Source organism: Papaver somniferum, chromosome 4 (genome assembly GCF_003573695.1).
Source record: "Papaver somniferum cultivar HN1 chromosome 4, ASM357369v1, whole genome shotgun sequence".
NCBI classification, from domain to species: domain Eukaryota; kingdom Viridiplantae; phylum Streptophyta; class Magnoliopsida; order Ranunculales; family Papaveraceae; genus Papaver; species Papaver somniferum.
The window spans coordinates 148,747,440-148,763,267 of NC_039361.1; the positions used below are offsets into that span (position 1 = coordinate 148,747,440).

Below are 15,828 nucleotides of genomic sequence, written 5' to 3' on the forward strand. Positions count from 1 at the left end.
TTCTATAGTGGTCCCAGATGACATGGATGACCAATCTTGCTACTAGATATCTAGCCCATAAAACTTGGTGGTTGCCCATGCTGACGTGGATGGCCAATCTAGCAGCTAGACATCTAGCCATATGACTTAGCCTTAAGTATTTTATTTATTTTCTATTTATTTTCGAGTATATTTCCTCCACGGTACTCAAGGAAAGTTCGAGTAATTACAAATTTATGCTTAAAAAGAAAGCCAAATAAAATTTAAACCCCCTTTGTTTTTCTTTCAAGGTCCAAATAGATATAAGGATATTCTAAAATACTTATTTCAATAGTACTAATAAAAATCTTTCTTTGGTCTTTCTCAGCTTCGATCATCAAAATCCAATTCGACTTTATCACCACCACCACCACCAGCTCTTGCTGCTGTGAGAGAAATACAGACGAAACCCTAATTTCTTCTCACATTTTCATGTCCATCTTGCCCACGCAATCTAACAGTTCTGTATCATCATCATCTGATAACCTTCGCGGAAACCCTAATTACCCAAACCATGGACTCTTTCAATCTTCACCACAGGAAGAACTTCATGGGGGATTTCCCTCTGACAATCAGATCAATGGATCAGGATCTCAGTTTATCTCCAATCACTCAACCTCTGGTAAGCAAATTTCTTCCGAGTTATTTATTCAAGATTTTCTTCTTAATAGCAGGTTCTTCCCTTTTTTGGGTAGTTCAGATGGTGTATTTTTTTAAGGTTTTATTATTTAAGGGGTAACAATCTGTGTATATCAAAAAGGAGATAACTTCAGAACTGACAACTTTAGAACTTATATACAAATTCTGTAAGTCTGAAATTTTACCTGATTAGGGTTAAAGGTTTTCTAGTAATTTGGGGGTTTTCTTGTTTGATGATGCTATTTCATATGAATTCTTGGTTGTTCATTGTTTATGAATATATGCCTAGCAGAAATTTCCTTGATGGAAGATGTGATTAGCCTAGTTTGTGCCTGCAGGTTCAGTTTCTGCAGCGCCGTCAAGTTCTGGAGGATCTTCCAAGAAGGTATAGACTTCTGCTGTATATACATTATTTCGAGTGGAGCTTTTGGTGTCTTGATGATGTTAACAGTGCGACTTTTCTTCTTCTTCTGATTAGGTGAGTGAAGCAAGGACACCAAATGGTAGAAGAAATTGGACTCGCCAAAACAGTGGCACCTCATCTCAGGCTGGTGGTGGAGGGATATCCCCACAATTTAGGTATGATTGGAGTGTGTGTACTAGCTTTTAATTTTTTTTTGTTTTTGTTTTTGTTTAACGTAGTGTCTGAACTTCTTATTTTGCTGTGGCAGTTCTGCACATTCAGCTCCGAGGAAACATCAGACAATGAATGGTAATCACTTGTTGAATTTTCAGTATGATCCGATTACTCGTCCTAAATCACGGATGACTCCTCCGAGGAAGACCCAGAAGAAAAAACCATACAACAAGGATTTATTTATTCAGGCAAATTACAAATTTGTTGTGTTAGATTGTGGGAACGATGAGCTTGAGTTGATGGATCCAGATAAAATGTTGCAGTGGGATAATGTAGTTTGCGTGAGATACTCTGCTCCACATCCGGTGCAGTGTCCTATTTGTCTGGAAAGTCCTTTGTGCCCACAAATTACCTCATGTGGTCATATATTCTGCTTTCCTTGTATTCTGCAATACCTGTTAATGGGTGAGGAAGATCGTAAAGGTGAATCGTGGAAAAGATGTCCTCTATGCTTTATGATGATATCTTCCAAGGATTTATACACTCTCAATATTGAAAGTGTGAAGCAGCATTACGTTGGTGAAAATATGCAGTTTACACTTTTAAGTCGCGCAAAAGATTCATTAATTCCATCCCAGAAAAATCAACAAAATACTGATGGTGTACCTTGTTCCAGTGTTGCTCTGTGTGACTCTTTCTCCAAGTTCACTGTGGCATCAAATGCCGAGTTATTAGTCAGAGAAGTAAGGACAGAATTAGATGGTTGGCTGGCTAGAGCAGAATCGGGGCTTGTTGAGGATCTAGAGAAGCTTCCTTATGTTTGTGCTGCAATGGAACAACTAGAGGAGAGGAAGAAATGCTGGAATGCAGTGCTGACTTTGCACAATACAAGAAATTCTGCTTTACCTTGTTCAACTGGCAAGGCCTGTAAATATACTAACAAGACTAAGAGTCACGTGTTTTCTCCAATTGGAAGTGCTGATGCTGCTTATTTGGAAGAAGCAAGTGTGTCTGCATTCTTATCTCCTTCTGCAAGTTATGAGTTTGAACCGAAATGCACAGATAAACTGAATGGTAAAAAGCTGTATGGAGAGGATTGCTCGGTCCAAACTACTGATGCGTGTGAAACATCCGAAGTTGGAGAAAACGTCCTGTCTTCTTCTTATGATGATGACAAATGTCTGCAAAAAGACTCTGGTTTTGTCAAGGAGAAGGAATCATATTCCTTTTACCAAGCAATTGATGGGCAGCACCTCATTCTTCATCCATTAAACATGAAATGTCTTCTACACTACTATGGTAGCTATGATGCACTTCCTTCGACAATTGGTGGTGAGATTTTGGAGCTTGAGAGCGTCACACAGTCTGATGCCATGAGGAGGCGTTATTGCTATTTAAGTCATTTCTCTTTAACAACGACATTTCAGCTCTGTGAGATTGATTTGAGCAAAATGTTACCTCTTGATGCCATGTTGCCATTTATGGATGAGATTAAGAAGCGTGAAAATCAGCGGAAGAGGCTTGCTGAAAAGGAACATAGAGAGAAACTCAAAGCGGAAGCTGATGCGTTGAAAGCCATGCCTGTACCTTCGAATTTTGGACGGCATGCTACTTCTATGTTTTCCATGGACGATTTCGAAGGCAAGTGATTTATTTTTTGTGGGTTAAACTGTTTAGCAGCAACCAGTGAAAACTGTGTCCCAGCAACCAGTATTTAATGTCAACTTAGTGTTGTGGATTAGGGAGAAAGTTTCTTGCTTAATTTTCCACGCCCAAGTAATTTGTAGAATGTGCTATACCTGCTTACGTAGTTCTAGAATTTTAAGTTTTTAAAATGGATTCTTCATAGGAGGTAGGTTTCTCTCTTTTTGTAATTATCAACCGGAGCGTGAGTCGGAACTGTATGAATGCTAGGTTACTGTCTGGCTACTCAGTGTGCAAGATTTTCTCTGTGTGAGATTTTTTGTTCGTTCTTGGTTGTTCCAATGGCCATATTCTGATTATGCCATTTAATGAAATTCTTCTTTTCTTTTCCATCCATGTTTAGCACTGGGAAGTTCTCCTGCATCATCAACATGTCCTCCAGTAATTGGTGAAAGGACGCGATTCTCAGAAGTAACTCGTTTGGGTTTTGCTGCTGGGGTTGATTCTCCTTCTGTTACAGCTGACACTTCAAATAACATAGAAGCAAGAAATGAGATTGCTGTTCCAACTGGTAGGCAACCATCACAGTCCCTGCATATATTACCATGCTATCTATTATTAATCAATGTGTTTGATAGAATTTGGTTCTATGAGTTAACCCTAGATGTTCTCTGAGTGGTCTCCAATTTATTTTCCTTCGCAGGGCAAAGGAGCAATGTTACTCTGTCATTTGCCAGTATCATATCCACTGCGAAACCTGCCACTGGTGTTGTGGAAGCTGCCAAGACGAATGGGCTGGGAAAAAAAGGGAAGAAACCAAGTCGAGTCCTTTTATCAACTGCAGGTGGTCGTCGCTACTAAAGACTTTGTCCAAGGTCTCTCCCTGTCTGTCATTTTAGCATCTTTGTTTTATTTCAACACCCATGTTTTTGCTTGAAAGATTTTATGTAAATTTGAAAGTAAATTCGTAAATAGATCCTGTATGGGAGAAAATCAAACAAACTGATGTATTAAAATAATTTGAGCTTCCAGTTACCTGAATGTGTCTGGTTTAGTATCACTTTTTTGAAGAGTCGAAATAAATATTTGATAGACCAGCAATTTGGACTTTATATACATGACTATTTGGTTCTTGAAAGCCCTGGTGTTAGGCTTTCACATTTGATACCAGGGCATTGGATCAGAAAATGGTGAATTTGCTTAAATGGGTGTAGGTAATGTTTAACGAGTCCAACTGATTCCAAGGAATGGGTTCGACTGTACTTTGATCTAAAATTTCCAAGCCATTGTTTTCCTGTGTGAAGGGTTTCGCGGTATAGGTTGAGTGTGGAATGTCACGTCGATATGTTCATATTGATGCTACTTTCTCCATTCCCAACTCTATTTTTTTGAAACAAAAGATTACTCAGAAACAATGATGATAAAGTACCACGGATGAAAAAGGTTGGTGAAACTTCCAAAAGGCATTATTACATTTAGCACATGTTAATTTTCTCAGGTGGTGTTCCACCAGACCGAAAGAGGTTTATCCTGATAAACGTGATGTTTGGGCCATCTGCAAGACTGCTGAGATGTTGAAATATCAGCTGGTTCAGATTCTCATCAAGTAAATGGCATGAAAGTTGCTTATTTGGCCATGTTTAAAGGTGAAAACTGGAGCATATCTCTGCTGTTAGATCCTTTGACGGTGTGCATTGTCTTAGAAAACTCAAAGAGACAGCCGACATAGAAACATTGTAACTGATAAAGCTCAAACCTGGTGAATGTTGATACAAACATAGTAACTGATAAAGCACCATGCCACCATGTTATAATCATTATTGGAATACAAAAGCTTTCCTGATTATCTTGAAGTTGGAAATTACTTAAATAGCTTAAGTTAGGAACTAAACAAAAGACTTCAACTTCCTTCCTGTATAATTCATGATCACCAAAAAACTTGCTAGCAAATTAAACTAAAATTAAAAGACTAAAGCTCCTGTTTTCTTCTCTCCTTTTTTCACCGCGCGGAAGTTGAAGTATGGTAAATTGATGTTTACCTAGTTGGCAGGAATGGCAGGCAGTGCATCAGGTTCTAAGTGCCAAGAGTCTGCAGGAATACCGTGATTTTCAATACCTGGAACAGTGAAAGCTGGTACCTGATGAGAGAAGCTGAGCAACTCCTTCATGGAAACTGTTCGAGTCAATTCAAAGCCATCATCAGAGAGCTGCCTATGGAAAAACGTTTTACGACCGTTAACTTCTACTAAGCTGGCTACCCTCATCTCCGCGTCCTCTGAACAGCTAGAAAGGATTTCAACATATCGATACTGGCAATTAATGAGATTAGAATGGTTCCATTTGCTGTTCCAATTTTTATACATTGCCCATATCTCACCTTCCCTTGGGTAAATTTTGTGAAGATATTTGTTACTGTTAGAGCTGCTGTCGTCACACTTCATTAGATGTGAAAACCTTGATACTTGCAAGTTGAGTGTGACACCACCAGTTTTGAATGACCCGCATGCTACTGGTAGATTTTGCTCAACCCATTTCATTTCATCTTCAAGCTTAGGGTGGGGCTTCAAATATGTAACACAAACTTCACCACCTGAATTCACACCGTGTACAACGACATATCGCCGAGGCATGGCATCAGGACCATCATCATATATGGCCCATATCTGACCTGAAGAAAAAGCCTCTGCTGGCCATTTAGGCTTCAAAGCTATAGGCTTCGCCCCTAAAGATATAGGAGGAGATCTAGAAATCGGGTGCTCACTGCCAGATGCATCACTGGATCTCCCTTCTAAAGGTGGCTTTGCTGCAACTGTTTCCACAACCACATCCTCTGGAATTGAAAGTGGGTCGAGTTCGAACAGCATACCTGGAAATAAACCCCTCTTTTCTCCTGCGAACCTATATGCTGGGATATTATGAGAAAATATAAACGATTTGGCAGCAGTAATTTGATAAGAGAAGTCACTCCCTTGAATCTCCTGTCTTCTGAAAATGCTTGTAAACCCTGCCATCTTTACTAATGATGCAACCTTAACACCAACTTGTTTTGAGTAACCAGTCAGAATTTCTACAAGCTGGAATTTGCATCCCTTTCTTGTTTTAGGATCATTGCACCAATTAAATGGTTTCCAATCCTTATACACAGCCCATACTTCCCCTTCGTGTGGATAAAGTTCAAACAAATCATTTGTCAGATCTTTAAATGAAGAGATGAAATGCGAGAAAACAGGGCGCCCGCCAACCATCCTATTGCATTTATCTATATCGAATTTTTCCTGCATAAAGTACCCACAGCAAATAGGCAAACCTGCCTCATGCCATTTTTTTTCATCTATGTTAAGGGGAGCAGGTTTCAGCCACCTGACATACAGTGTGACATCTGTGCTATTAGTTTCCTTGTTATATATCTTTTCTATGCTGTTAATTCTTGCATAGTTCCGAGGCATTTTTTCTTGATCATAAGCTGCCCATATCTGACCAATTGCATGTACTTCAGCCTTTCGGTTGTTAGCAAAGTCATAAAATTCAAGAGTAGGTTCCTTGTGAACCATGGATGAGGATGGGCTCCCAAATGAGCATTTTCCCACATTATTAAATCTAGCCTTGGTGAATGCAGAATCCAGGCTCGCTTCTTGGCTGCAAGTGTTAGCTACAACTCTATTAACAAGTGCTTGGTTCTCAGCTACGACCTCGCCATCACCCTCACCTGCACTTCTTACCCTCTTCAAAGGTTGTGCTCCTGCGCTGCAGAGGACATTGCTCTTATCTGAACATTCGCTAACGATTCTCTTAGACCCAGAAGAACTCTGAGAAGTAGCTTCACTCTCTTTAGGATATTCTATATTTAGCGGTTCGGCATTACCACCACAAGGACCCCAGCTAGCAGTTCTTTTCAAATCGAATTCTTGACGCTTCTGTCTATCTGAAAGCACATCATAAGCTTGCTTGATGAGCTCTAATGCAGATTCAACCCCCGGGAACTTTCCTTTAATTGGCCCCAAGACTCTAATCAAGTTTGTATACTTGTAATCAATGACAGATTCATCGACTGTCCTTGTAGTCTGGAGAATCCAGTACCAATCAATTCCACTCCCTGGTAACTGAAACTGGGCTGTACACATAATGTCACACACCGTAATCAACTCATTGATGTTTTCAAGCCCTGAACACGTGTTTCTCGCGTCGAGTAACTTGTTCCTTGCTTTCATGTAATCATTGCTCTTCATTAAGCCTATTGCAATTGATTTTTCTCGAATAGCTGCCTCCATCCTTTATCATTCACCCTTGACAACAAAATGAAATGAGTGATCAGAACTACGAAAACCCCCAAAAAGTGAGACTTTTTACAAAAAATCATGGTACCCATTACATAGAAGTGAAACAAGACATGAAGTAAAGAAACAACCTAGTTCTAGAAACAACCCTGAACCTAGTTCTAGAAACACAACACAGTGAGTAAAGTTTCACCTGAAAACATTTATAAAACGTCTTACTTTTATCAGAGAAACCATTTTTAGAGTGAAAAACTCAAGATTTTTAAGACCCTAGAGATGCAAAAAAGAAAAAAAAAACACTTTTTTTTTTTGAAACCCTCATAGGTTGAGTAGTACTGGTAAACAACAAAGTACAAAATCTGAAAAATGTATAAAGGAGAGATCAGAGACAAAGGGACTTACTGAAAGCTTAAAGGCCGGAGGAAGAAGAAGAGGAGTATGAGCAGCGGCTGGAAGAGCAAGGGAGTGAGAGAGTGTCACTTTACTCTGTTTGGTGGTAGATCCTAAAAACCAAAGCAGGTCGTTTTGTTTGTTTTAATCCTAGGAAACTTTGATTAGTAGTAGGATCACTGATTACTTGTTTCATTAGTCTAATTAAGTGTAATTAATTATTACTGTAATACACTTAATTTACCTCGCACGGTCCCTGATAACTCTTTTTTTGCTGGGTACAGACTGATGTAAAGAGGGTTTAGCCAGTGTGGAATACTACCTTTTTGTCTTTTCTCGTCTTAAATGTGGTGGGGAGGATAGGATAGAAGTACTTTATTGAGGATCTTTTCACCTACTCGTGTATCCTAAAAGGTAGTCTTTTTCAACATTTTGGTTGTTGAAGGACTTTAGTACCCTGACTAATTTGCAAGACTTCTATTGGGTGTACCAATTTGATTTGATTTTGTTTTTTCCCAAAAAGTGGCTAGCCACTTTAATATTGATCCGATCCAAAATAGGGAGTCACAGGACTAACCCAAATATTTTCATCAGATTCAATAACATCAAACATACAACAATCGTCAACCACACATCCTACAATTTCCGATCATATATAATCGTAGACACAATTCCTAATCCGAAGAAGACATCTAACAATTTCATGTCTATTCATGACAAGTTTAAATGGTCAGATTTGGGCTCAGGTTAAGCCATCCAAACCTTTTAACAAATCTGCATACAACAAAAATGTTAGGGTCAACTGAGCCAACTATTTCTCAAGATTTTTTTTTCATAAATATAGTAACACAGTCGACAGTGGCATAAAGGAACCCAAAGATTTCATCAACAATCACGGGTTTCATCAAACTTAAGGTGATACAAGTAGCAAAAACACCCAAAATCGTCTCTTTCGGGGAGGAAACAGGCTGAGCCGGTTTGAAACTTCTTTGGAATCGGTCTTCTATATCAATTTGTTGTGGGAGTCTTTTGTTGTTGCTAGTGTCTTTGGTAACTTTGTTGTTGTTGATTTTGGGAATGATCTTTCTACTGATTTTGGAGGTCCCACTGATGATGTTGTTCTTGATTAACTTCATAAAAAGCCCAACTAAAAATACCTAATGAGTAAACCCAAAAACAAAGACCGGTATCTAAAGAAGTCTTGATCAATTTGATTGGAGTCTCAAGCAATTCAGTACCTCTGTTGCTAATTTCTGAGGCCAGCTCAAATTATTATTTATTTTATTTTATTTTTGTTTGATGGAAAAGTTCATTTATTAAAACTAGCAAATGTAGTATAAGAGATTTACAAAATAATTTTTTATCAAAAGTATTAGAATCAATGCTAGATTTATGAACTTTTTGATTTAGGTTCTCCGACATATGCTGTAGTCTTTTAATCCTTGCCTCCTTAGCGATGTAGTCCGCTGCTTTGTTGTTTTTTCTCTTTATATATTTCACTTTCGCTTGAGGTAGATCGCCCAAAAAGTTCCTTATTTCCTGCAAAGTATTTTCTGCCGCCCAGAAAGAATCAATAGTAACTCTGTTTATATTGTCTGCCAAGGCTTTACAGTCTGTTACTATGGACACACTTGATAAAATATTTTATTTTAGCCACGTAAGTGCCTTTAGCAAGACCTTTGCTTCCGCGTGGAAAGCTGACGTTGCCCACTCCGAACCCGCAGAAAGATGCATGGAATTCTCCTCATCGGTAGAGTATAGGATGAACGCGTATCCCATCGAAAAGTCCTCTTTTTTGTATGAAGCATCAATGAATATTATCCAATCCGAATTTAGGTTGGACCAATTTGTGTTGGTTGATATTTTATTTTGATTCATCTTATTGCTTTGAGGGGTATTTGACGGGGAGGAATTTAAGAAACTGTTGATTTGTCCTATTAAGCTGACTGGGTTTGGGTAAATTTTCTCAAAAATTACCGAGCATCTGTATTTCCAAATGAACCAAATTGTGGTGGATATTTTAACTTGATTATGGCTCAAATTATCTTCCGTAATCTACCATTTAATCCAATCAATAATGGTGCTGTGAGAAATTCTGGGTATAATTTTATGAAGGGAAAGACCAAACCAGACTACTCTTGTAAAAGGACACTCGCAGAAGAGATGAGCTTCCGTTTCTTGCGCTTGGTTGTTGCATAGTTGGCAAAACGGATCGATTTCCGTATTGTGAGCACCTAGTCTAGCCGATGTTGGTAGCACTTTTTGAGCTAATTTCCATATTATCAGTCTGATTCTTGGGATGGCTTGAATTCTCCAGATCTTGTTCCATGGGAAATCTAGGAAATCATTATTATCAATATCCTGTTTGGCTAAAAAAGTATAGACGTTTTTGGCTGAGAATGTTCCCGATTGATGGTGTCTCCATCTAATAATGTCTTGTTCATGGTTCCTTGGATTTAAGGCTTGAATTTTTTCCTTGTCCTCCGGGTAGAAGAATTGATTTAGCTTTTCCTGATCCCATCTATTTTGATCCGTTATTAGCTCTTGAACTCTTGTTGGCGCCTGTTTTTGAATGTTAGGGATTCTTTGGATTATATCAGCATTAGGAATCCATCTGTCTTCCCATATTTTCACCGAAGCTCCATTTTTGACTTGCCAAATAAAGTTACCTCTTATTAATTCTAATCTTTTTTTTATGCTGGTCCAATCCACGATAGATTCGAAGTTCTGGATTTTTCAAGAGGGTGGGAATTTGGGAAGTATTTTGCTTTTAAGAGTTTGACCCATAATTGGTGTTGTTCTGTTACCAGCCCACTGGCAAGTTTAGTGAGAAGTGCCAAGTTGAAATGATGGGGATTTTTAATTCCTATACCACCTTGAGAAATGGGTTTGCATATACTTTTCCAAGCCCTTATAAATCCTCCTTGTCTTTTTTGCCCATCTTTCTTCCACCAGAAATTTCTCTGAATGCGGTCGAGCTGATCAAGAGTTTCCTTCGGCAGAGCAAGGACTTGCATTTGATACGTTGGGTAGGATTGAAGAATAGATTTTATCAAAACTGTCCTCCCCGCTTGAGATAACAATTTTGATTTCCGGCCTTGCAGCGTAGAGTAATACCGTTGTAACAAAGGCTCAAAGTTGGCTTTTCTGTTTTTATCGAAGAAGAGCGGTGTACCCAAATATCTATCATTTTTCGTCATCAGCGGCACCTTTAATATTTTTGCTAAAATCTTTCCATGTCTTGGATGCATTTTTGGGCTGAAATAGACACTGGATTTTTGAAGGTTAACCATTTGGCCCGTGATGTTCCCAAATAGTTGTAATATCTCTAAGAGACTTTTTGCTTCCCCCATGTCCGCTTTTGTAAATAGAAAGCAGTCGTCCGCAAAAAAGAGGTGTTAGATATTTAGAGCATCTTTGTTTATTTGGAAACCAGATATTCTCTTGTATTCAATTGACTTTTCAAGGAGTCTAGAAAGAATTTCCATGCAAATTAGGAGAAGATACGGTGATAAAGGATCACCTTGTCTTAGACCCCTAGAAGTGTTGAAAGATGGTCCCGGGGAACCATTAAGAAGAATTGAAAAAGAGGTTGTTGAAATACATTGCAAGACCAGTTTAGTGCAGAAATCAGAGAAGCCAAAAGCCAAGAGGACTCTCTCAATAAAATTCCATTCAACCCTATCAAAAGCTTTTGATAGGTCTAGCTTCAGTGCTAGAAAACCCTTTTTCTTCTTAGATGTTCTCATCGAATGAATAAGTTCGTGAGCAATTATGATGTTATCAGTGATTTGTCGACCAGGGAGAAAGGCCGATTGATTTGGGGAGATTATTTTACCGAGGATGGGTTTTAGTCTATTAGCTTTGAGATGATTTTGTAAATGGTATTACTCAGGCTAATAGCTCTAAAATCTCCTAGAGTTTGGGGTGTGGAAATTTTGGGGATGAGGGTTATGAAAGAATGATTAAGATCTTTGTCGAGGATGGCCGAGAAAGAACTCCTGGACGGTGTTGATTATATCATTTCCCAAAATGTCCCAATTGGCTTTAAGGAAGCCCGGCTAAAAATCATCTGGACCTGGAGCTCCCCATTGATTCATATTAGAGATGGTGAGCCAAATTTCTTCTTTAGTGGGAATAACTATCAAAGAGGCATTTTCTTCGGAATTGATGCAAGGTTTTATCATGGAAGATAGATCAAAATCAAAGTTGTTGTTTTGGGAAGTGCCTATTTGTTGGAAGTGTTTAAGCATCAAGGAATTGATTTGATCTCTATCCGAAAGCCAAAGCCCAAAAGGATCTCTAAGAGAATTTATGGCATTGATTCTTTTTCTATTCGAGGTGGAAGCATGAAAATATTCAGTATTTTGATCGTATTCTTTGAAGAACTTATTCCTAGAAAGCTGGTGCTAATAATCATTTTTGATTTTGTACCATTTTCCTAGCTCCGCTTGAAGGTTTTTTAGTTTGTCGATTTCTTTAGCGATATTCCCGGATCTATGAATACTATCTATTCTATTGTTTATGGATTTAATATTTTTGTGTATGTTTCCAAAAATATTTGTGTTCCAATGGGCTAAATCAGTGGAGAGTAACTTTAAAAGCCCAGAAAGAGAAGTCTCACCAGAATTGGCAGAGTGTAATTTCCAAGAGGCTTCAACTAGCGTAGGAAGCGTGGAATGAGTTAACCAGGATCGAAGACATCTAAAGGGTTTCTGGAGCCTATAATTTTGTGGATTCGAATCTAATAAATATGGTCAGAACCAACCCTTGGTAGATGAGTTACCTTAGTGTCCGGAAAATTTTTTGCCCACAGAATGGAAGTTAATGCTTTGTCAATTCTTTCACAGATGTTTGCGTCACCTTTTCGATTGTTTGACCAAGTGAAAGGAGCTCCCTCGTATCCCGCATCTTATAGTCCCAGAGAGTCTATAGTTTGAACAATGAAAGATTTGCAGCTGGAGCTTGTCTGATTTCCACCTTGTTTTTCCGCCGGATCCAAAATAACGTTTAGATCGCCAATTAGAATCCATGGCTTGGTGATGAGTTTCGCTAGCTCTGAAATATGAGTCCACTGTTCTATTCTATCATTAGTATCAATAGCTGCATAAACACATGTAACCAATGTTTCTAGTTCTCCTATCGTTAAGTCGAAATGACACACATTAAACTTTGAAAAAACTAGTCTCATTTCTATATTATTATGCCACGCGATTGCTAGTCCATTCGCTATTCCCACCGACGGCACAATAAACCAGTCATGGAAGTGAGAGTTTTTCAAGAACAAATCCATCTGAGACAAGGGGGCTTTTGTCTCAGCTAAGAAGATGATATCGGGTTTGTAATATTGACAGAGATAATCAAAATGATCTTTAGTCAGAGGGTTACCAGTACCCTGGACATTCCAGGAGAGTAACCTCATTTTTGCAAACAACAGAGGAGACAAAATGCAAGTAAAAAAACTTAGGTAGAAAGGAAAGAAAGGGAGGAAAGAGAATGAGGAGCAAAGACCTAAAAAAGAAACAACAGAGTAAGATAAAGAGGAACTAGAAATATGATTATAAAGAGGAACTGGTGATTGGAAAATTGTATTCAGATACTACAATAGACAGAAAAAGGGAAATAAATATTAAAAAGTACAGAGCTTACCCACCCTGTAACCACCCAAAACAAACCATTGAATTAGTGTAGTGTATTAGATAAGAGAAAAGACGAGAGTTATCATTTGGATCTGGCTAAAAAGAGTAGCTGATGGGGACTAAAAGGAGGGAAATAAACCAACCAAAATACTAATCAGTGATAACCAACGACAACGTTGTGTCCGAGGTGGTTGGATTCTCCATAGAGGGACACCAGAAAAAGAACATAAGGGGAAACCAACACATGATTTAAAAACGAGAAGTTTCTAATGCTGCTGCAAGATATGGCTCACATAAAAGGAACAAACTCCAAAAATAAAGATCAGACGGAAGACTAATTTTTTTTTCTTTTTAAATAAACTGAGTGACACCGGGTAGAGGGAATCTTAATTCTAAGAAACACCGTAAAAAAAACAAGAAACTTTGAGATTTTGATGGAAAGAAAAAGAAAGAGATTGTTTGGAGTTGCTGGCTAATGATAAAAAACATCACCGGAAGTAAACTATTTCACGAAAAGAAAGACCACGCCAGATAAGAAAATCTGACAAAAGAATCCCAGAATGGTTACAAAACGGAGGTATGTAACGTCGACACAAGTACATTAAACTGGTTGAAAACTATTCCACAAAAAAGAAGAAAAGAGAAAGAAATGCACCAGACAGGAAATGTCTGACATGAAACCCCAAAATAGCTTCCATGCATAAGAAAATGTACGAGAAGCCGAGAAATTACGACAAACCATTGTGCAAACTATTCTACATGAAAAAAAAACAGACCAAAAAAAGTCTGACAAACCTCAAAATAGTCAAACCACGGTGAAAATCTCTAGCAAGTTTATAGAATATTACTTATAGCCAGCAACACCAAACCCAAATCAGTGAAACATTGAAACAAACACTTTAAGGGCACTACCGTGAGATAAAAAAAAGAACAATAAAACACAGGGTTAGGATTATTAAAAGGAAGCAAGAAAACTTCCACTGTGGATGCCAATGGATGTTAAGTTCACATGGATAGAGACTCAAACAAAGGATACAAGAATTTATGTAGCCAAAACGATAGATTGCAGCATAAAGAACTTAAAGTCAAAGGGATCCCGGAAAGGTAGTAATTGATGATTAACAAGAAAATCAAACCTGGTGTAAAGAGAGGAGATCCTGATTGTAAGCAGATGGAAAAAGGAGAAGGAAAAAAAACCCCTGGAAATCTGTGATGTAAAGCTCTAATAACAGGTGTCTATTTCCCGGATTGAAAAATCAGCAGCAAGCCGGCGACCATGGAGGAAGATGAACTCTCGTCTTAAGAATAAAGATTAATACTACGTTGATTCAATGGTTGCTATTGGGGCTACATGGTTGGTAAGCCAAAAGGAGTTAGCCGGACTCGGGAGGTGGTTTTTTTCTTAATATTGATTTCCAGCTCAAATTATTTGAGAACTACTAAAATTTTGTGCCAAACTAGATGAAGGATAAGGGATGATTAAATTGGGTGAAACGATTAAAAAATTCTTTATTAAAGCTTAGTACTCAAATTCTTTTATTTTCGCTTTCCTTTCGTCAAAACTAAGCACCGATTCCTTCCTCTTTTCTTCTGTATCTTTTGTTTTTTCATTTTCAAACTAAAACATCGTGGATTATACACAATTCAAAAACGGATTAATTTTTCCCTTATAGAAAATGATGACAATAAGATTTAAACAAGCCAGTGAAGTTACTGATCCTAGTGGGAATAGTCCAGGAATTGATAGAGAAATTCGAAATAAACCATTAAATAAGAAAACGGTTACAAAAGCTGAACAATATCTGAGCGCAATCCAAGGGAAAAAAATAATTTGAATCAGGTACTTTTCTATCAACTCAATTTTCTTAATTAAATTTTATCGACATGCATACATTCAGGATCATTTTTTTCTTTATTCTTTTGAAATTTAGTTTTTTTGTGCAAACAAGAATCAATCAATGTACATGTTCACGTCAATTGATTCCTACTAGAAACGTTCGATGCTAAATCCCATGTCGACCGATTATTTTTGGTGTTCTTCGTGGTTGAATAACATCAAACAAGAATCGGTCGACACGGACATGGACATCAACATATTTTAGCTCGGAAGAAATGAATATGTTTATGTTGGTTATTTTTACTAGAATCAGTTGATGTGAATCCGCACGTCGACCGTTTATTGATTATGTGATTTCTCAACTGTCAAGACAATAATCGTTCAATATAAGTGGTCATATTGAACAATTATATGTGGAGAAAATGCCCGAATTTTCTGGGGCATTTCCATCCTAGAATCTGTTGATGTGCCCACCATTATCGACCGATTTTGTAATGTAATTTGCTAGGAATCGGTGAATAAAGATATATAGTACATGGATTATTGTAGACTTTAAATTACTATATGTACTTGAGTTTGATTGTTGTCTATCATGTATTCTCGTATTCTTTAGGGAAAAACAAAAGAAAGCGGAACAGGGAACTAGTAAATAACATGATCTTGTTTCTCCTCATATTTTGAAACCTCGTCGAAAGGACGATGGAAATTTGGGTGCTAAATACCATATGAAACAATAATTTTTGGCATGATTTTTTATTTGAAAACAAATAAGATAAGTCGGGGTTTGGATAAACAAAGCAAAAGCATGTC

The 15,828-nt window shown here is 37.9% G+C and overlaps 2 protein-coding genes across 2 annotated transcripts; one reads left to right on the plus strand and one right to left on the minus strand.

The window, feature by feature from the left end:
* Positions 1-289: 289 nt before the first annotated feature.
* Positions 290-3,990, plus strand: LOC113271536 (RING finger protein 10-like). The gene is made up of 6 exons (XM_026521430.1): positions 290-640; positions 996-1,042; positions 1,136-1,236; positions 1,329-2,875; positions 3,282-3,449; positions 3,582-3,990. Exons 1-6 carry the CDS (start codon positions 451-453, stop codon positions 3,737-3,739), a joined length of 2,211 nt encoding a protein of 736 aa, XP_026377215.1. The 5' UTR covers positions 290-450; the 3' UTR covers positions 3,740-3,990.
* Positions 3,991-4,616: 626 nt separating this feature from the next.
* LOC113271537 lies at positions 4,617-7,783 on the minus strand. Its single transcript, XM_026521431.1, has 2 exons — positions 7,555-7,783; positions 4,617-7,161 (listed from the first exon to the last, which is right to left on the minus strand). The coding sequence occupies exon 2, from the start codon at positions 7,144-7,146 to the stop codon at positions 4,918-4,920; it is 2,229 nt and encodes a 742-aa protein (XP_026377216.1). The 5' UTR covers positions 7,147-7,161; positions 7,555-7,783; the 3' UTR covers positions 4,617-4,917.
* Between the last annotated feature and the right edge of the window lie 8,045 nt (positions 7,784-15,828).